This window comes from Athene cunicularia (assembly GCF_003259725.1).
Source record: "Athene cunicularia isolate RWA chromosome 3 unlocalized genomic scaffold, athCun1 chr3_part1, whole genome shotgun sequence".
Classification (NCBI taxonomy): Eukaryota; Metazoa; Chordata; class Aves; order Strigiformes; family Strigidae; genus Athene; species Athene cunicularia.
The window spans coordinates 112771983-112794503 of record NW_020799097.1 but is presented as its reverse complement, the minus strand read 5'-3'; the positions used below and the strand labels follow the sequence as shown (position 1 = coordinate 112794503).

The following is a 22521-nucleotide window of genomic DNA, read 5'->3' as shown; positions in this document are numbered from 1 at the left end:
ATCCATTGGTCTGTTTTGACAGCCTATTTGCAATGGTCTAGCACTACCGAGCATCATAGACTGAGTTTGGTTTTTATCCTTAAAATTATTTTAATTAATGATCTGAGTACTAAACTCTGACACATAGGAATTCTTGAAATTTGTCACATCTTAGACTGTAAAATTATTTGGGACTGGGATGCACATTTACCCCAGCATGGAAAGAAGAATTATTTGAATTCCTCATGACCACGTGATCAGTTTAAGTGTACAGAATAAGAAGTTGCTGTAACCTAAGCACTAGCAAAATATGCTGCATATTATGCAACAAATTTAAATTTCTCTCCTGGTTTTACTTTTGGAGGTTTTTGTTTGGGTTGGGTTTTTGTTTGGAGGTGGTGGTGTTTGTTTTTACAGTGACTCCCTATAAAAGACAATCTGACTAGGTCACGTTAAACTCAAAATTGAAACATGAATCAGCATCCACACATGCTCTACTTTAATGCAGGGGTACTACACTGGTTTATCTACAGTAGGAGAGGAGTTTCAACTCAACTCACAATGAATTAAAGAAAATACATGATTCATGAAAGTTTCCTTAGATTGGAGAAAACCCATAAGCATGTGGGAAGTAAACAGAGATAACTGCCAAGAAAAACAATGCTGTGCTGCATCCTGATTAGATTTAGCTCACAGTAAAAAGGACAAATAACAGGTTGAAGACTAGCCAGGATGATCCTCTCCCTCATACCTACAGGGCTATAAAATACACCTTAATCATGTACCTATGAAGCAAATGCTCCTGCCCTCCTGCTCACTACAGCAATTCTCTTTTGTCTGTCAAATCCTACCTATGCCTCTTGCTCTAACCTTGTAAAACTTAAACTTTTAATATTTCTCGATTTTTTTGTGAAACTTGGGACAATGAGCTGATCTGCTCTCTGAAACTTCTGCTAATCTCCCCAGTCTCCTATACTGACAAACACTGGCCTGAGGAATGGACTTTTCTCTCTTTGGGATTACAGACACACTTGAAAACGCATCATCTTGTGTGCACATCCTATCGGATGACTAATACCGTTCCATGGGCTCGCTATGTTAAACTAAACCAGTTGCTGCAGGATTTACACACACAATCTCCTCTGTGGAAGAACTTACCCACCCTTCTGAGGGCATGAGAGGAGTTGTAGGAAGGACCTAGATGACCATCAGCATTTAAGGGATTCAGTCTGCTCTCACACTATGGAGAGTCTGGTTATCAGCCCAAATGAAAGAGCAGCCCTGGGTTTAGTCTACCATCCCAGATAAACTCACTAGGCAGAAGGAGAGTCACAGTAAGAGACCAGGTTTGATACTATAACGATAGGGACTCCAACTTGTGCTTGAGTGTGTCTGCATTTCCTCACTCATTTTTTTTGCCTGGATTAGCCTCTGTTTTTAGGGTACTTGCACACCAGGAGCATGTTACCCAGGAGGAGTGAGAAAAGTCTGATCTTTGCTTATGGCAGTAGGATGCTCAGAATCTCCCCAGTGATGCAACTTAACAAGCCTTGCTGTCGATTCTTTGACATGGTTTGCAAAACACAGCTCTCTGTCCAGATTCATTGTTCTCCCACTCCACTGTTACTCAGCAGCAAGGAATATTCCTCTTGTTTCTTTCCCAGTCATAAGGGCAAAGAGAACAGCAACAGACAGGTAAAGTGAATCTGTCTAAAACTGCAGATGAGTGTGAACCTTGCTCCAGTCCCACCAAAGGCTTCCCACATTTAACCCATTTTAACTCCCCACTGCAGAAGTGCCTGGATTTCTCTAAATCCTGCAATCTAGCAGGCCTTAATTGGACCAGCCTAGCCTACACAGCCATACTGAGCATCAGCTGAGAGAGGGTGGAAAGCCTCTGCTGAGCATTACGTCCATTCCTCAGCAGATGGACTGTCACTTTATTCTCTATATAGCTGAAGGGACAGGACAAAGCTGCTAGGGAAAAGGTTGTTAGATAACTTGCCTACTTGTCAACACCAACAGAAGCAATTCACCATGCAAGACATAGAAGAGGACTCAACTGCTGTGGAAAAAATGTAGAAGAAACAGGCCAGAGGTCTGTCCAGTATAAAACACAAGGGAGAGAGCGAAGTTCTGCCCATGTTTCTGTCATGGTAACAGAGCAGGAAGGAAATAAGCTGCAGCAGCTGCCACCACTAGCAAAGCATCCCCGAATCGTTGCACAGGCACCAAATGCTTCAGGAAGACTGGGGCTTTACAGCCTTCCCTACAGAGGGACAGACAGCAGCAAGCTTTCTCCCCTCATGATTGTTCACAAAGACAACAGACACAGGGGTCCTAGGGCCCTCAAGGGAGGCTGAACGCCTCCTAAAAGACCATCTGGATGCCACCAGCCATGTGACGCATGCCCCCCCATCCTACATGGACCTAGGCAGCCATAGCATGCAGAAGCTCTCCAGTTACCATTTCACAGGTCACCACTACAGTGCAGGTCAGAAATTTATCCCACTTGTGCCCTTTTCTGACAACTCTACTCATTTGCATTACTGAGGTATGTGTTTGTGCTAGGAAAAAGTCCAGGTATCAGACACCGTGGAATATTGAAATAAGATGGTGTGAGCAGCCCACTTAAAACACATTTTTAGAAGCCTCTTTTTTTGCCTTTTACATGCATACAAGTCAAAGTTGTAGGTCCAGTTATTTGAATCATTCTCAGTATTACTTGGGCCACAGGTGTAAACCAGGGAGACAAGTCCAAAATATAACGGAACAAAGGTGCTGCTCAATCTGCTATTGAAATAATTTAAATATATATTGTAGTAAGTTTTAGCACATTTCAAAAGTATTCATAGAAAGAAACAAAAGCTAAAAAACATGGATGTAATTCTAAATAACAAATTATTATCTACTTCATTAACTCGATGCCTTGAAGAACAAAGCCCATCAGCTCCAGAGCTGGCCCAGACTGTGCAGTCAGACAAAGCAGAATGAATGCATGGGTTGCCTTCCCCTTGCAACAAATATTTCGACATTAAGTAAAAAATGTGTTCTCCTGTTGACACAATGATTAAAATATTGAATATCCTCCAGATGTCAATTTAACAGACGTTACCAAACAGCCATAGCAAAGCCAAAATGCTGGGGTCCCACTATGCCCCCTTAAAAGGTACAAATCTAACATTACAAATTTCCACAATTCACACCTACGTGGCATGATTTATTTTAAAAAGCCAGATCTTTTATCTGCACTGTAATATGCATCTCAAATAATTTTAAGGTTAAGGAAATGCCCCTATCATTTTTTTTATTTTTTTTTAATGTGCAAGGTACTCACATACAAATGAACTTAAACACATAACCCACATAACCATCAGCTCATAACAGTCAATATTTTACCTCTTAACCTAAATCACGTTATTGTATGTTGAATCTTCACAGAGCCACTGGAAGCAGTGGACATTTTTAGTCTTTACAGTGTGAAAGCAAAGTCCATTGCCATAAACAATGGGAATAACACTAGTAGTTTCCTGCTTTACACATTCATCAGTATCCAAGGTTTGTAACAAGTTATTAGAAGTGAAGTTCAGCTGCTTTTAGAAGATATTGAAGCAAATACACAAACCAGCTGAATCTCTGGGCACTCTTCCCGCACAAAGGCAAACTCCTTGAATCAAGAGCAAGGTTATCTACACCCCCTATGTTGCTAGGATGAAAAAGTGCTCGGACATAAGCCACCCAAGAAGAGACAACAGTGAAAACATTCCTGTCATAGATACGTCCATGCAGACTATGAAAATAAATATTTTAATCACCTTCGCAAATCAGCAGATTCATCTTCCACCGTGAGATCTGTCTGTACCATCTCCTGTTTCAGTTCTCCGATTTCTGAGGCAATTGTGTCAATGAGCTAGAAAGGGACAAAAATAGTATGACGTCAAGTGAGTGGAAGAGGCGTGGAAAAGAAGCCAGGGCAAGTTTAGTCACCAGAGATTACAAACTTTTTTTTTTTAAAATCACATCCTATTTGAACTTCCCCTTGCAAAGGAAAAAGTTAGGGTTGGGGCCACATATAATCGTTCTTGGAGGAAGAATAATTCCTGTTTTGTGCCTGCATAAAACCTTCCAGCTTGGCTAGTTTGTTTACGTTAAATCTGCAGCTTCAACATATTACACAGCAGCTTAAAAGAATTAAATTATTTGATCATTTGTAGCATTTACTTTGCCAAATAAAATGAAAAAATATAATTAGAAGAGTTCCGTCTGCATAAGTTACTTCAGAAGGGACATTAAGCCAGCATTACTGTATCGTAGTGGATGAAAAGTAATAAAGCAAGAAGGAAATGGGTGGCTGCTTCTCACAGTAGGTCTTGGACTGCACTCGAACAGAACTCAATTAAGTGAGCTGCCTTGTAACACTTCGGCTCAGGTGGAACACATTCCTAATTTCGGACAGGAGGGCAAGAACTTATGTTAAACTGGGTAAGATTAGCACTAGGGCTATATCCAGAGAAATACTGCATTTGCTAGCCAGATGTCTGTGAAACGTTCTGTTAGCAGAAATCAACTATGAAGTCTGCAAGGCATCCTGTCTCAGACATTCTTTGCAGCAACTGCATCAAGTTTACTTGACGCACCACACCATGACAGTATATAAACTCTGTCACTGTTTCCTCTCTCCTGCCCGTGGTGAAACCTAATGAAAAGGTTTGCAGTGATGCTATCTCCTCTACCACCACCTCTGCACCTCAGAACAAACAAACAAAAACCCTGGCAGATGAAATAAAAACAGCTTTCCACTCCAAATTGGAATAGTCTTCATAGTCATCCACAAGACATGATCCTGAGTCCCACTAGTGTTAGTTAGTGCTCAGTACCATCAGTGTTTGCAAAGAATTGCAGGCAAAATTTTCTGATGTTTTATTGGAAGTTTTCCTCTACCTCAGAAATTCACACCCTCCTTTGCTGTGCAGCACTATTCTGATCAATTCCGAAGAAGTTTCAGTCTCTGCTTAAAATGGGCCAACTCCATTAAGTATACTTTAAGTGAGAGTGAATTACCATACACTACATCCATACCGTAGTCTTTTTTCTGTCAAGGTCAGAGCTCCCAGCCGTACTGTACTATTGGCATTACAGTTTACAAAGATCTTCCACCTGCTGACTCTCAAACACCCCCTGAGTCACTGTGGTGAGACGTGAGCAATGCCTTCCTGACCATGAGAAGGAGCAGCAGGAGGAACTCTCATCATCCCAACAGAGCAGCCTTGCACCTCCAAAAAAGAGGGCTGTGCCCTGATAGGTACAGATAAATTCATTCCTCCTTTTGCATAAGGGATGAGTCCAAGCCCCACACTGGCTTTACATGGTGAAAAATACACAAGCCACCACTGTTGGATGAGCCTTACTAGGAAGCCATTGTGTCATCATGCACATCTGACAGTGGTTATGGGCAGTGGCATCGCCTTAGAGGGGGGAAGTTTTGACCTGGGTGCTCAGAGTGCAGTACCAGGCTCAAGCCAGTACACGGCTGACTGAATCCTGCAGATCACACTGCATTGTTCTTTTTCTCTTTCAAAGCCTCTACTGCCTTAGCATCATTATCCTTAATACATTTATTCTTGTAATCTTCTGAAATGCCATACAGTTGGAATTTTCTGATGGAGAGGGAGTTTCTTGGTATGGTGTGCTGCCCCTGAACAGAGACATTCCACTTCTTCCCATGGGCTGGCTTGGCTGTTCATTTAGCCCTATTAGCTGGTTCAACTTGCTAAAAGGTTGGAAGACTTATTCACTTTGTATTTTGGTTAGTTTTCTGCTGACTTAACAACCTGAACCTAATCTCTGAGAGGGTCAGACAAGCTCCAGAGCCAACACCAGGAAACAGAGGACAGCACCAGGCTGAGAGTATGTCTGCCCCTTTCAGCAAGTCACTAGATCCTGTCAGCCCCAATGTGAAATCATGCCCTGTTCCTCATCCACCCCAGTAAACAGCCCAGGGGTTTGGGCTGTTTGTGCTGACCTTGGAACAGAGAACCTATGCCCCAGTTTAGGCACCCAAAACTAGCCAAAAACTGGATCAACCACCCAAAACTCTGCAATCTGACCAGGACACCTCTGGAATTCAGAGCACTCAGGTCTTTCAGCCATCTATTCAGTAGTAGGAAACATGCCTTTGGGCTGACTCTTACTAATGAAAAAAATAACTACCAACCTCCATAGGGAATAAAATGCTGAATACGCCTATCATGCACTGTATTCAGAATGGGAGTGTGCATGTGACAGTCTATGAAATAACTCCCAGGACAGTTAATTATTTTTCTTTTTAAAATAATACCTGAAATTATGACAAACCATGCCAAGATTTCAAGTCAACCATTAAAAGAATGAAATTTAAATAAATTTTTTAATCACATGGATTCCTGTTCCGGTTTTTAAGAAAAAGTACGCAACTGATCTATGGAAAGTCTATGGCTACAAACCCAAACTACAGCTGATGTACTTAGCGAATTTTTTTAACAGCAATCTTTCTGCACAGTAGTCCTTCTGTACCTGTAAAGGAGAGGGATGTGGAAGGAGAAAGAGAGAGAGAGATCGAGATCCACCCACTAATTCAGTTTAACAGTCAATGAATTTCAAAGAGAGGAGCTGACTACAAGTGTAAAAAGACAGAAAAATTGTATTTCTCTTCCAGGCCATAACTAAACATAAGTGGAAGGAGCAGCTCTATTAGGCCTACGAAAGACAAGAAGTTCCAATGTCAAAACAAAAGCAAAAACCATTCAGTTTTAAGTACCTGCTAAATTTCCCTAGTCTTCATTCATTACTAAGTGCAATGATGTATTCAAACACAACCATACAAGTTGTTACTGCTAAATAAGATACACACTAAAATGCAAGTCTTACAAGGTCCCTATAACTTTTATAGCCTCATGCCTTCTGGTTCTGCTGAAGCTTTTCATTTCAGTTCCTTAAAACAGTTCATAATTGCTCAGTACAGTTTTCTGTTCACTTTTTTCCTTACTCCCTTATCCTTCATACCTTCACCTACATATCTTGGCATACGTCTCACAACTTTCCCTGCCCTATATTTTCTACTCTCCATTCAGGAGTGACATGTTTCAACTTAGCCCCTTTTTCAAGTATGCAAATGCAAGACTTGCAAATTTTAATTGACATCAGTGCCAGGAAATGGAATTTTTCAATTAAGTAGACAGACTTAAATTAAGGCAATATCCTTCTCTTCCCAGCCATACTGGGCACCAGGTTTCCACCTTCCATATTAGTCTCCAAACTAATTGGTTTCTTAGATGAAATCTTCCCAGTCTCTCTGGCAGCCGAATGAGTGAAGTGGAATTCATTCTCTGTCTACTGTGAAGTTTCTAGTACTTTCGCACCTCTTAACCTCCCAACAGCTGCAGTAAGGTAGCATGCAGCCCTCTCTTGCTTGAGCAACTCCCTGACACTGTTAAAACCTTTCCAAAGTAACACCTGAACACAACAGAGTTGAATTATTATTTGAACTGACCAAGATTACAGCCTTTTCTCTTTTCCCACCAGATAGCCACAAAGGCTCTAACATTGTCTGTAGAGTCATGAATGCAGCCAAGTCAGGAACGGAACCGCCTTATGTGCTTCATCCTGCAGTAACTGGAAAAGTTAATTTTTTAGCTAAGGATGAAGCAAGGATCAGTTTTCATTTTAAATCACAGCATTCCCTGAAGATACTGCCTATTTACTGTGAGAGTGTGAACTTTTTTCAAGCACCAAATAGCTTTGAATGTGAGCAATTTAGCCAGCTGTAGATATATTAGGGCTTCCTGTCACAGTTTGCCTGGAGCCATCTCAGAAGAAAGGCACCACTAGTCACCTCCCAGCACACATGAGTCAGCGCCTGGAGTCTTATTACAGATGGCAACTGATTCACAACGATCTGCAACTGTATTTGATCTTTTAAAATATGAACTCGTGATGGAAATCATTACCTGAAGCTCAACATACTATTAAATGCTATTCAAGGATTTAATCTGTTAATGAAGCCAATCTACTGTAGGTAAGAGCTCTGCCATACACAATAATGAATAAGGTCAGCAAAGTAGCCTTTGCATTGAATTAGCAATGTAACTACTCCAGAGCTACATGCGCTGGTCATCCTGTCTGATCCCTGCTGCATGGGGGCATCACAAAGGGTCCATGGAAAGCTGAAACCAGAGGAATCACCCCTACTCCCACTCCCAGCTCCTTCCATTGCATGGAGCATGGTAAAACCTAAGGCAAATCACACAAGCATCTTAAAGACAGTCAATCTCAGAATAATCAAGCTGGAATTGACCATCTATTAATTTTCAAGTGTTTATGGCAAGCTGCTGAAAGGGATTATGTCAGCTCTGCCTGGCCACAGATGGGTCTCAGTCTTCCTTCAAATGTCAGCTGTTTGCTTAAGATTCAAGCTGAGCAGGAGACAGACTGCTTGGCAATGCCCTGGTTTCTTCAAAGAAATCAATCATCCATACAGAGAAGCCGATCAAGAGTAAGGGGAGGGCGAGCCAATGCTCCACCCAACTCTGTTTATTTTCCCTGGACTTGCACTCAAGGAGAGGGAAGGGAGCTGAGATGCCTCGGGAACAGTGGCATGTGGCAGTCTGCTGGCTGGGCACGGGAAGCAGATTTGTGCGTAACAACTTGTAGAAGCTGTAAGGCTGGCAAGGGGCAGATTTTGGCAGCTGGTTGGAGGTATGGAGGCACCAGGTATCATGAGAAGCAGCATGGGAAGCCTGTGCTTCTGCTTCAAAGACAGAAAGGGGAAACGGTAAGCAAAGTGGAGCAACCCTCTGTTACATTAGCAGCTGCTTTTGAATCATAAACTGCCAGCACCACAGTCTAGTCTTCTTTCCTTACAAAACTTCCTATACTGGCAACTGCAGGAAAGCTAAGCTCCTGTTCCCCATGAACCCTCTGCTAGACACAAGATGAATCAGCTCTCAAGTATCTCCTCTTCATGGGCAACATCACCTCAGTCTCTGCACCCACAAAGCCAGTTGGAGCCATAAAGAATAATCCTAATAGTGAGCGTGCCCTGTTGTCCGACATATCTATAGAGAGTAAGTGGCTCACAGGCCAGTTTGCACAACAGAAGAGTTTTCCAGCATCTTTCCCTGAAAAATATACAATACAAGGTGCTCTCCACAGAAGTATCTATCAGCCACTGCCTCAACACCTGCCTTGCTGTGCGCTGCTATCTGGCTGTTAACAGACTTAACTGTGTTAACTGCCTTCAAGCAGAGTTGGAAAAAAAAAAAATTCTCATGAAAACCCAACTCCCTCCCAGAAAACAAAATCTCTGGGCACTACTGCAAAGAATTCAATGTGTACTAACAGCACAGTAACATGCTCAAAAATTCAAGCTGAGACCCCATACTTGACACTATCATTTCATAATTCAGTCCGACCCCAGAAGATGGAACAGATCTACAATGCAATGGAATTTAAATACTGTATAACCTTCCTACACTAGAGTTCCTTGATTAGCTCTGTTTTTACTTATACTTAAAATCTAACCATGGCAGCAAGTTTTCTGATGCTTTCCAATATCCAATTTACATTGGGAAGTTATTTGTAGTTATTTTTATTTGGCTTCTCAAACAACTGTGTTTTACATCTTTGTTTAGGAAAGGTACTTGCTTATAGAAGATTAAAGTTCTTGAAAACAAATATTTTAAAATGGGTTTTAACTTATAAGCACTTTAAATTTGTACATCTGCCTTGAAGACAACTTGTCAGGAATGGTCTTTCCTGAGATGGATTTTTGTGTTTACCAATATTATTCTTAATTTTTCTGAAGAGAATTTAAACAAAATAGCACATTTCAAGCAGTTTTAGGCTCACATTCTCTTCTACAGGCCATATTTCTTGAGTATACTACATATCATCCATAACACAAGGCAGTATTTCCTTAGTCTATGAAAAATCTGTATATCCTGGACAAGGAAAACAGGTTAAGTGCTTAGCATCAAACCCGAATCTGACCTATAAAGTTCCCCAGAGCAGAACATACTCTGCAATCAAACTGTTGCTCTTCAGCTACCAGCAGGTACCGCACCTGAACTATAACTATTCTTATCTTTAAGAATAAAACCCTCTTTAAAATAATCTGCCAATATTTTCTGCAAACAGCAACTAATTTTCCTTAAATTCTTTTTCATGTAGAAAACCCAAGTTACTCTTTTCCTGATTTACAAAAAAAAAAAGTCTTGGAGTTGCATCATTTGGGTATTCTTGCAATTAACTGACACATATGGTCACAACAGCGCCTGACAAATAATTTTCTATCAAATAACATAAGGTGTACTCATGATTTTATGACATAATTTCTGAAGAATTTAGTATCAGTGAAACTTCTGGTCATTATACAGTGTATGCAATGCTTGCATGATTAGCGCTATACAAGATGAGCTGTTAATAATAGTACGTTTCTACAAAATGCAGGAAGGATCCTGGGCAAGTACTACTCTCGCATGTGAGATCTAATGATCTAACCCTGAAAAAACAAGCAGCAACAGAAGGCTGCCTTCTTAGCAGAAGGCTCAGAGTATTTGAATTCTTCAAACATATTTCTCTATTTGCAAGGAATATGATTTATATTTTGCTGGAAATAATGGGAAAACTCACCCATTGGTTTCAACAGATGTGAAATCAAGACCATAAGTGGCAGTTTCCAAAGGAAAATACAATGGAAGTGGACAGATATATTTATCAGAGGCCCCTGTTAGTGTAAAGCAATCTACATGAACCCCAAGACTTCAGAAGTAATCTGAAGACCACCGCTGCAGTTTATTTAGGACTGTTAAAAGGAAACCTTATATAACACGATAAATAGCCATTTTTGTATCTAATATTTATTTCTAATAAAGCACTGTTCTGTAAATTAAAAAACCTACAATACAACCCCTGTAAACCCAAATAATAATTATGACAGCATGAATTCACGCAGCAGGCCAGTACAGCATTCCCTAACCAAATCCATTCTAAACATTAGATTGCCACAAATACCCATGTACTAACTGTTTACATTCCTAAAATCCATGAACTGAAATAATGAAATGCAAACATCAAACCACAAAGTTTCCTTTCATAATGTATCACACTATGCTTATTGTCAACTGATTCTTAGTTCAACAACACTAATCTCAGCTTTTAGAAGCTGGCATGGGTGACAATATAATTCCTGCATACAGACCACAAACATAACTCATCTCAGCTCTGCAGCAATCTCTCACCAGAACACATTTATTCTATTTTTGTGTTTTACATCTTTCAGGATATCATATAAGCAGCAAAAATCAGAGCAAGTGTGTTCACTAGGAGCAACACACTCCCAAGGAACTACAGTCACCTTTCTGAAGCTGCTCTATCTATACAAGTATCACTGCTGTGCATCAGGGAAAGCACATGCACAGGACCACACACAGACTTGTGCCTCCCTCAGAAGTCCAACACAGCTACCAGGTCTTCTTATTCAATTCATGAAAGGTTTCCTGGTCCCAAGAGGAAGACAGGTGGCTTTGACTTAATGTCTGTGTCAGGACATTTTTAGAAAAAAATCACTCATCCATCATTGCATGGCAACTGAGTTCCTGTTTTGTGTGTTGAGATTTAAATAAGCTTGTACAGAGATTTAACAAAACTGCCATCTTCTTGAGAGCATATTGAACAAGTCAGCCAAGGTGACCACTGCAGAATGTTTCCAAGCCCTGAGATTTATGACAGCTAAAGAGGAAAAGGTAAAATCAGTGCTTCTAATCTGGCAAAGGAGCACAGGCTGAAGACAGCAAGGATCAGTATCAGGCTCAACAAATGAGCCTCAGCACGCACTTACCAACCCCCCTTCCTGTCAGCATCTCATTTTTAATTCTTTTTGGAGACCTGCATCCTCTCTGGCATCACATCTTTCCCTTCCTGTTTTGATAAGCAGAGCGTAGCAACCCTCAAAGAGTACCCTGTGTGACAGGGTGGCGAAGTGCCAGAGATGAGCCAAAATGGGAATGCTATTTCGGGACTTGTCCAAATGTCTGAATACAATCAAATGTTTTGATACATGGCTACAGTTTCTGCTTTTTTTGCACAGTGAGCTATGAATTCTCGAGACCACTAACATTATACAGTGTCTCATCCCTAAGCAATGAAGTTTTACCTGAAGTTTGATTTTGGGACAGAAGAGCTTTAGTGGTGCCAAACCTCTGAAGCCAGTTCAATAAAGATCAAAACATTTTGATGAGCATGAGGATGGTTCAGGAAAAAGGATGTTTGTCAGAGACATATATTCAGTTCCCTGCTTTACTACAGACTCCCTCTGTAACTGCTGGCAAACTATTCAGTCCCAGAATTACCCAAGCTTAACTCCATCTTTGCTTCATTTTTATTACTTGCTGGCTCTGAGCCATCATCAAGGTATAAACACTCTGGAGAATTTAACCTATAAAACTACAGACCTTTGGTCTTTGCAAGACAGGGACAATACTGTTTTCCTGGTATACTAACAGTCAAAAAAAAGTGTACGTGAAAAAAATAAGAGATGGTTAGATGCTACAGCAATGGGAACTATTTAAGAACTAGAAAGAAAAGTAAACTTGGAATTTCACTCTGATATTTGTCAATGAATTTTCTCATAAATGTTGCTGATAATGGTAAGATAGTCTTTATAAGGATTTAAGTGCCCTGAGAAACTCAGTTGTGCCAGCATGCTGAAGGTTTCTTGGGCAACTGTAAAATAAAATGCACAACATGAGAGCCATATGCAGAAGTACACTACACGGTCTATACATCAGAAAGAGCATTCTGGTGTACAGGTCAGCATGGGTAACAGGCTCTATCTTAATTACTAGGTCTCCTAAACATAGACAGACAAAACAAATTAAAATGATGTAAACTGAAAAAAATCTGATGTGCCGAGTGCTTTCTCTGCTCACTCACCCAGCTGTAACAAACATAACTGTTGTCACATTTTTACAAATGTGGGGGAGGGAAAGAAAGAGAGGGTAGTTTCACTGTACACACAAGTGCACACACACAGGCTGGATACACTGACTGTCTGTTTCCAATTCAATGCTGTAGGTTCAGAACAGTCGTCCAAAAGTGCAACTTCCCAGGGATGGTGAGAGGTCTGAAAAGGTAGCTTTGAGGCATCTTTTATTCCCACTATTCTCCAGGCGCCCTTCCCCTGCCAGACTGTCCTTAGGAAAACTGAGGACAACCTTAGTTTCTTAACTGACAATGTTTCTTATGGCCTTATGAGTTTGGCGTCTTGAAATTGCTCAGGCATACTCCATTTCTAATAATTTTAAGTAACTACAATGAACAGGAGACACACAAAATAGCTATTCCAGCATCTATTTTCCACACAAGAATTACTTATACAAGGAGATACCAAATGACTGCAGAAAATTACATGGGCACTTACAGTGAAGAAATAATGATTTCTCAGCTTACATGTAAGTGACAACCTAGAAATATTCCTCATAACCGAGACAGTTTCTTGCTATGATTTGAAAATATGACCATTCTCCCTATATGGCTGTGGACTGTCATCAAACAAGGTTCATGTGCTTATGAGATACAAGACATAACAGAAGCGTGTTGCAAAACTGAGTTCCTGTCCTCAGAAAACCTTGTTTAATTGCTGACCACAAAGTTGATCATTTGTTTGCTAAAGACTGGCCTAGCAAGACTGCCTTAAGAAAACATGCAACACGTGAAACTGACACTTCAACGTGTTTGTGTGTCACTACAACGGTACTACGAAGCTGCTGACACAGAAACTGGTCCTGCACACTGCACCGGTGGTCATTACAGCTAAATGCACAAGCCATCACTTGCTTGGCTCCCCTTTGCCTGCAGCCTATCATGAGCTTATCTGCTAGAACACCCACCCCCCACCCCTCCAAGCATTAGAGACAGATTCAGGCAGCAAAAGAACAGCATTTCTGTCCCAGAGGAACAGAGGGAAAGGAAACAGCAACCCCTGAAATGTGTGGCACAGGACCCATGAGGAGAGCACGGTGCACTAGGAGCAACAAAGGAAGCAGGAGCTAGGAACAGAGCTTTGGCTGGTCAATCGCATTTGCTGCACTACTAGAAAACGAAAAGCAGTATGCTTTCTCTTAACATAAGATGAGAGGGCAGCAAGTATTAGCATCTTTCACTGGAAGAAGATGCAGGTGACATATTCTAAGAGAAGTTAATCAAGATAAGTTAATTCAGTGCTCAGAAAAACCTGTAAATTTTGATTGCTGCTTAGAGCAAAGCCTCACCCAGCAAGATTGCCACTGTGACCCTGGCATTATATAAACAATACAATTCCAGTGCAGAACATTCAAGTTCAACTCTGTTGTATTTAACCTTGATCCCAACCTGGTCTATGTGACAGTTTACTCTCTTCCTCACATCAGAAAAATATACATATAATCTGGCCAGTGGTAGGCCACCACAGTTTGATAGGCTTCCTGCTTGACAAACCTGATCTCCTTCTATGACAGGGCAACCTGCTTATTGGATGAGGGAAAGGCTGTGGATGTTGTCTACCTTGACTTCAGTAAGGCCTTTGACACCGTTTCCCACAGCATTCTCCTGGCGAAACTGGCCGCTCGTGGCTTGGATGGGCACATGCTTTGCTGGGTAAAAAACTGTCTGGATGTCCAGGCCCAAAGAGTTGTGGTGAACGGAGTTAAATCTGGTTGGCAGCCTGTCACGAGTGGTGTCCCCCAGGGCTGGGTTTTGGGGCCACTCCTGTTTAACATCTTTATTGATGATCTAGGCGAGGGGATTGAGTGCACCCTCAGTCAGTTTGCAGATGACACCAGGTTGGGTGGGAGTGTTGATCTGCTCGAGGGTAGGGAGGCTCTGCAGAGAGACCTGGACAGTTTCCATAAGGCCAAATGCCGGGGGCTGCCCTTGGGCCACAACAACCCCCAGCAGCGCTACAGGCTTGGGGAGGAACGGCTAGAAAGCTGCCAGTCAGAGAGGGACCTGGGGTGTTGATTGACAGCTGGCTGAACAGGAGCCATCAGTGTGCCCAAGTGGCCAAGAAGGCCAATGGCATACTGGCTTGTGTCAGCAATAGTGTGGCCAGCAGGGACAGGGAAGGGATCTCACCCCTATACTTGGCATTGGTGAGGCTGCATCTCAATGACTGTGTTCAGTTTTGGGCCCCTCACTACAAAAAGGACATTGAATGACTCGAGCATGTCCAGAGAAGGGCAACGAAGCTGGTGCAGGGTCTGGAGCACAGGTCATACGAGGAGCGGCTGAGGGAACTGGGGGTGTTTAGTCTGGAGAAGAGGAGGCTGAGGGGAGACCTCATCACCCTCTACAGCTCCTTGAAAGGAGGCTGCAGGGAGCTGGGGATGAGTCTCTTTAACCAAGTAACAAGTGATAGGACAAGAGGGAATGGCCTCAAATTGCTCCAGGGAAGGTTTAAACTAGATATTAGGGAGCATTTCTTTCCAGAAGGGGTTGTTGGGCATTGGAAGGGGCTGCCCAGGGAGGTGGTGGAGTCCCCATCCCTGGAGGTGTTTAAGAGTAGGGTTGACATAGCGCTGAGGGATATGGTGGAGTTGGGAACTGTCAGTGTTAGGTTAACAGCTGAACTATATGATCTTCAAGATCTTTTTCTAACCTAGATGATTCTGTGATTCTGTCAGCATACTTTCAATACAGTGGCACTGCATGAACATTATTCTCTGTCCTGTTCTGTAGAAGTACGTGGACAGCTGTACTCACACAGTGTACATGAAGGCTTTGTGAACCACATGTCAGATGAACTAATCCTTTTTTTCTGACAGAAAATGTTAACTACAGTCTTCTCTACAATTAACTTCAACACTGTCTCCAGACCTCCTCCATTACACGTAAATAAACCACAGTTAATGGGATTCAGTTGTCTTTTGAAAACTGAACTGATAACTCCCTCTGTACCTCTGTTTTTTGTGATGCCAGTCTGAAGATGACTGTTCTCCAAATTCTCTCCACTGCACAGTTTGTCATATAAAAAGACCAAAACATGTTCCCACACTTCTCTAAAAAACATCAAGCTCACTGCAGCCCTGAAAGCCCTCAGACTGATCCCCCAAAGCCTTTAAAAAATATCACATAGAGCAGGACGCAAAGAGAGGACACAGTGACCCATGCTTACTTTTGTTCATGCCTGAACTAAGATACTACTGCTGAGCAAATCTGAGGCCAATTGTACAAGTTAACTGCAGGAAATACCGGGAAAAAGCAAAATTAAGTCATCAAGTTTAATCCTTGACAGAAGTTCACAGAGACAGAATGATTTATAACTACTAAAAGTGAAGATTATCACAGAAGATGCACAAAACCTAATGACTACAGGTAGCCAATCTGAAGTACATCCTTTCATATGCAGCTCTCAAGGTTCCATTTTCCAGCTGTAATGAGGTTTGCAGGACAGAAGTTGGATATTCACACCCAGGGAAAAATGTTTCTGAAGAGTTCCAGGGAGTATTTGAAAGTGCTTAAACTGATGGCTCTACCTCTCTGCAGCTCTGAGCACCACCTCAAGTCTGAGGAGGCCTCCACCCATGCCTGTACTCCCAGGCATTTCCCAGGGGCATTAGGAGAATCTCCACTGCATCCTACCTGCCTGGCCCCTTTTGTATGTTGCCATGCATCAGCTTTGTTTTGCAATGGAACAGAACTGGGGGGGAGACAGAAGGACTCTCACCCAAAACATTTCTCACTAGAATATGCTGTATTAGGTGTGCTGTAAGCCACAAGACATTTCAAAACAGCCCCAAGAACACAGAAACATTAAATGGAATTATTTGTTTTCTCTCTCTAAGCATATCCATGCCAGAAGAAAACTACTAGCTTTTAGTGTATCCAGGAAGCTGGACTGAGTATCTTAAGGGAGGAAGCATTAGACTCCTTTAAAAAGTCTGTAGGCACCCAAAGACAAAGACATCTGCCTTGCCAGATTTCTGAGAGTATGGTAGTGAGCTAAGCACCAGCTTCTCGTTGATTTCAAACAAGATGCACTTAGGCTTTAAGAAAGCAACACCTACAAAGCAAAAACACCAGAACAGAAAATGGACTGAAATATACATTGAAAATACAAAGACAGTATTTTTGTGGGTGTTCAGATTACACCCAAACAAGAAGCCTCTGCCAATTTTTCTTAAAATATGCAAGGAAATAAAACCATTTTTCAATCCAGTAATGGAAATCATAAACCTGTATTGCAACTTTAAGCTACACAAATCCAGTTTATGAAAACTCTAATAATTTTATGCCTGTGCATAATAAAGCTTATGTTCTCAGCATTAGTGGCAAAGTCACAAGTTGTTTTACACCCAATATTCTATTCAGTGTACAGGAAAACAATATGCACATGAAAAAAACGGTTGGTAATCTAACCACGTACTTTATGTTCTGTATAAATATTCCATTTACCTTAAAGAAACTTCCTCTTTTATCCAGACAACGAGCTTTCATTGTCAAAGACGACATTTTCCCTGGGAACACTCCACTGTATGCCTTGAACTCCTAAAAGTAGAGACATTTTTTAAATGGTTAGTCCAGTCTGTAGGAAATTCCTTTCTAAGCCACAGAAACAGACACAACAAGCCTTCTGCCAAAATCCTTTCCGTCAACAACATGGTGCCATTTATTTCCTACCAGAGTTCTTACATATCCCTTTAGCCTATTATTTTTTTCCATACATTTGTTCAAAAAGACAGCGCTACTTGGAGTTCCATGTTTCGCTCTTCTCTTCACAGCTGGTCCTGTAGCTATGAGTAGATTTTAATGTGCTCATTAAAAAAAATGCTAAAACATAATGATTGCTGTGTTTGTTTGCTTGACCTCAGCCTAAAGTACAAATAGAATGTTAGATGTCACTACAATCTGCTCTCAAATATTACAGTATTAATGAGACTGACAAGGAGGGGAAACCCCCCCCCAACTTTTTAAAATCACCCATAAGGGAGAAAACACATTACCATGAGTGTAAAAAAAACCTACCCCCCACCAAACAAACCAACCAACCCCTGACACCCCCAGAAAAATCCAGCATGAAGTTCCTAAAATGCAATTAAGTCTTCTGAGAGTCATGTCCAAGTGAGAAACTGAAGACGCAGTTAGGAAGAAGCTGCATTTTCTACTATCAGGAAAACTGAACGGTCTAACACCCAGCAGAATATAACAATACATAACTAGAAATATCAGAGGGGTGATCTCCAGCTGATTAATAGAGTTCCTCCAAAGTCACAACCAATTCACACCAGTAATTTCTGAACAAACTTCTGAACAAGAGTCAAATTCCATGGCTAAAAAGTCCTTCTAGGTTTTTTTAACAGTGAGCTTATAATGGCATTTAAACAGCCTAAACTTTTCTCCTCGCTCACACATTTACTGACCACATAGCAAGTAGCTGTGCTGAAGTTTTCAGTTACCTAAATGGCAAATATTGCAGGTACAAATTATAGACTAAGATATAGGCACAGCTTTTGATTTGATACAAGCAGAAGTTAAAATATAAATGGCAGAGAACAGGAGTGAAAAACAAGTTTAGCGGCAAGGCTGCAGATAGAGTTTGAGCAAAACAAAGCAGCTGGGACAGGGATTGCTGACAGATTAAAAAAAAAAAAAGTTTGACACATACCCCCATGCCCCACCTAGAACACATAAACACATGCTTCTGTTTCCCTCTTCTAATGCCTTACCAGAGGGCATCGACAAGGGTAAATAGGACCAAGGAGGAGGGAGGAGCTTAAAAGAAAAAAAAAAAAGAAAAGAAAAGAAAAAAAAAAGAGGTTAAATTGAAAAGCCCTGGCAAGAACAAGTACTGGAAAAGGGTGAAAGGTAGAAGCAGGAAAAAAGAAACATTTTTCTCGTGGTTTTAATATGTAAGCAGGAAGCTTTAAATTGTTTACCCTGTTTCCAGAGGTCATACATACCACAAGAGCACTAGAAAAGGTTACATTTTTCCACTTAGATTTTGGTTAAAAAGCAGTCATGCAAGGAAGCTCAGGAACCAGCCTGTTTTCTAGGCAGTTTGCAGGCTTTAAAGGTTGAAAGAAAAATTCTTAATTCTGCCTTCTTGTGAAAGTCAAACACTAGAGGATGACCAAGACAAAAACAACAGTGCTGGGGAAAAAAAAATAAACTCCCCCCTCCATTTTCTTTGTAAATCAGCCCATTTAAAGGAATACATTGCTGACCAGGCTCTAAAGCACTGTGATCTGTGTTACTTTACTTTAAAAGTCTGCCCAAATAACTTGATTGCACTAATCCTGTAACAGACTGAAGTTCAGTGAAGTGGGTGGGTTTGCAGGTGCTATGAAATCAGTCGAGCTCTATGTCCTCATTTGCCACACGCACACAGGTACAGAACAGTTGTTTCACACTGGGCAGCCACAGACATTTTTAAAACTTTTGATATTTGATACTGGCTATTTTAAACAATCTAAAGGTTGTCATATAACAAGAGTTTTTAAATTATAAAATAAAAATGTTTCCTTTCAATGAAATCTGAAAAGCCAATCTGCATCTGAAAGACTTAAGGTGGAGAGAGGCTCAAGAAAAACAAAAAGGAATTAGAATAAAAATTAAATTTTCCAAGTTAATGCTATCCTCTTAATGGCAACACCAAATTCAATTCCACAGAAAAAAACTCGAGAGATTTTTAAATGAGTTCTATTAGGGGCTTATGAGCAAGATCATGAAGTTGTAATGTGCAGTCTAGTCTCAGCCATTAATCATTCCATTTGCAAACAACGACCCTGTCACAGGAAATCTAATGTTTTTAAGTTTGGTTGGGCTTTTTTTAATTTAACCACAAGGACATCTGCATGCAATCCTATTACCAAAATAAGACCATGCCAAGATTTTTACGTTCATCTTATTTCAAAACAGAAGTTTATAAGCTTCCACACTCATACAGAAGAATGCAAACATACAAACACAGTTTGCCCTTCAAAGAGCAGTATGACTCAAGTCAGAAGAAAGCCTCAAACAAGACTCACTGCTTGTTTTACTTGTAAGAGGTTCTGAAGCTCTAAACTTTTCCATAGCTGTTATTATTGGTACTGTTTATGTAATACTACTATCTGAGCCACAACTGAGCTTGTCCTCGCTCTTCTCAGCTCTCTACTACATAGCCATTCATCAATCCACACTACCCTTCATGGCTACAGTGTGATTTCAAACCGACTTAGGACCTAAATACTGTTCCACCTTTGAGTGGCTTTTAGTATTCTGATTAAAATCAGCACAGTGAGAAACATTGTTGCTAGGGGGTTTTGCCTCTTTTTTTTTTTTTGGTGCTTTTTTTTTAAGGCCACCTGATATGCAAACAGACATTAAGACCCACTGGTAAAATGGATGGCCAGTGGTAGGTGCAATACTCCAAAAACTGAGGGTGGCCCCCCACCTTCTCCCACCTGGGAGTTCAGAGGTGGTACACAGAAACAACTGAAGAAAAACAAACATAGTGTCAGAAAGTTTTATTTCTCTACACAGCTGTCCACAACTGATGCTTATTCAGACCCAAAACAGGCTGAAAAACCACCACTCTGAAGTTGTCTTTGCTGAGTTCAGATAGTATGAGGCTGTCAAAGGAAAAAAATCTCCCTTGCTTGACAGTGAAGTCAGGTAGAAAAAGACGCAAAGCATGTCGCCTTCTGTACATGCTGTAGACGAGCATTTTCTCCTTCCTTTGTGTTTTTAAGGACTGAGTCTAGATAGATTTGCTTAGACATTGTCTGGGTGATTGCTCAGAAGCCCATCTGAAAATATCATCAAGATGCAGGAGTCAATTCACTGTACAATTCATGTGACCTTCTGTCTAGCCACCTGGAAGGTAGCCTCTTCTGTGTTCAAGTGGTCAGGACTTTACATACTTAAGTCTCCACAGCTCTTCGCTCCCAAAGGGCAGCAGGTGCTAGGCTACTGTCTGCTGCTCTGATGTTTGCGTGGCTCCCTTCCAGCAGCACCGGTCTCCCCTGTAAGCAGTGTCATCTTCCCACAGCTCTTTAAATCCAGGAAAAAGCTCATGTGTGTGTCAAGGACAAGACAGAGTAGGGAAGAGGAATGAAATGTCTCCTTGGCAAATTCCTCTGAAATGCAATGCTACTCCATGGATGCTGACACCCATGCAAATTTTATGTTTCAGAAAAACTGATGCTTTTCATCTTTTTCCTTCCATTGCCATCTCCTGGTTTTCATTCACACGAGAATGCCAGAGTACCATTCAGGTGCCTGGATGTAACTGAGACTTCTGACTTTGTGCCAAAACAGCTCCTACTTTCCTCCCTCCCTGGACTTCTTAGAACCCTTCCCTTTAATCCTCTCATTCCAATCTTGCTTTCACAAGACAAAACATCCCATTTTCCTTAGCTAGAAGTCCTAGCAAAGAGGAAAGCTTCTGTCTTCCTCTCCTCAGCTGGAAAGCAAAGGCCACAGTGATCTGGAGAACCTAAAGAATCCCTGCATACAATCTTTACACCACCTCCACTTAGTTTCCTAAGGAACTGAGGCTATACAACTGCACCAACTTTCTGTTCCTTAGTTCCAAACCATGATTTTTGATCTCTTGGCCAACCTAACAAGATCTAAGGAAAATATCTGCTTACAAATACTGACAAGGATAGAGGGAAGAGACTCCATTAATGCCACCACTGAAGGAAGAGGAGAGATCTGCAGCCTTACTTTTGTTGGCCAATCCACAGAATGAGCAGAACTCACTTTTTTGTATTTTAAGTGTAAGTTATCCCACTGAAGGAAGCGGCTGTCCTCTTTCATTCTCAATCTGTAAAGGCCATGCAACCACTGAGCACAGACACAGAAACTACTTTAGGCAAACAAAAAAGGCATTTTACTATTCGGCAGCCAAGGAAGGAGGGAAGAAAATATCAGTCTAGACCTAAAGTATAAACTGGCAAAAGTCAGATAATGTTAGAAGACTAATGCTGATTGACACCTGTCAATGTAGTCCTTATGCCATCCACTTCGCTAGTAGTGGGGTAAAGTAGAAGAGCTGAAATACAATCCCTAGTGTATCATAACAGAAACGCATGTAAGCTAGGTAGAGTCTACCACATATGTACTAAAAAACCTATGGTGAATTAGCATCATATTACAATCAAATTATAATAGCAATTTATAAATAATAGTATTAAAATAAAAATTACAATTAATTCAGTAAAACCTTTTTCTGGTGGGTTAAACTGGAAACCAGAAACAGGAAGAATAGCCACTTTATTTTTTTTTTTAAAAGGTGAAAAAAATACTTACAAAATGCAATCTTACACTTTAGAATATGCTAAGAGATATACACAGAACTTCAGATTTTCAGAAAATTTAAGCATCCTTATGCATTTCATATTCCTCTTCTCCTTGCACATTTGCACTATCCCATGGAGAGGGTTGTGTTCATCTCTAACCTACAAAGCTCTGGTTTGTCTAATTACTCTGACCTTATCCGATTCTTGGCAAAATTAATCTTTTCCTTTTGAAAGTATTTCCTCT

General features: G+C 41.1%; 1 protein-coding gene across 4 annotated transcripts in view; it reads right to left on the bottom strand.

Moving 5' to 3' along the window:
* Window positions 1-22521, bottom strand: part of RIN2 (Ras and Rab interactor 2) — a 72137-nt gene that overhangs the window by 31061 nt on the left and 18555 nt on the right. Inside the window, exons 2-4 of one of the 4 annotated variants that reach the window (XM_026846479.1) lie at window positions 18717-18762; window positions 17446-17538; window positions 3795-3889 (exon numbers count right to left, since the gene is read on the bottom strand). In XM_026846479.1, coding sequence (XP_026702280.1) covers window positions 3795-3889; window positions 17446-17502 — 152 coding nt within the window. In that variant the 5' untranslated portion in view covers window positions 17503-17538; window positions 18717-18762. Of the gene's footprint in view, window positions 1-3794; window positions 3890-17445; window positions 17539-18655; window positions 18677-18716; window positions 18763-22521 lie in introns of those variants that run through there. The other 3 variants (XM_026846475.1, XM_026846477.1, XM_026846478.1) reach the window with 3 other exon arrangements.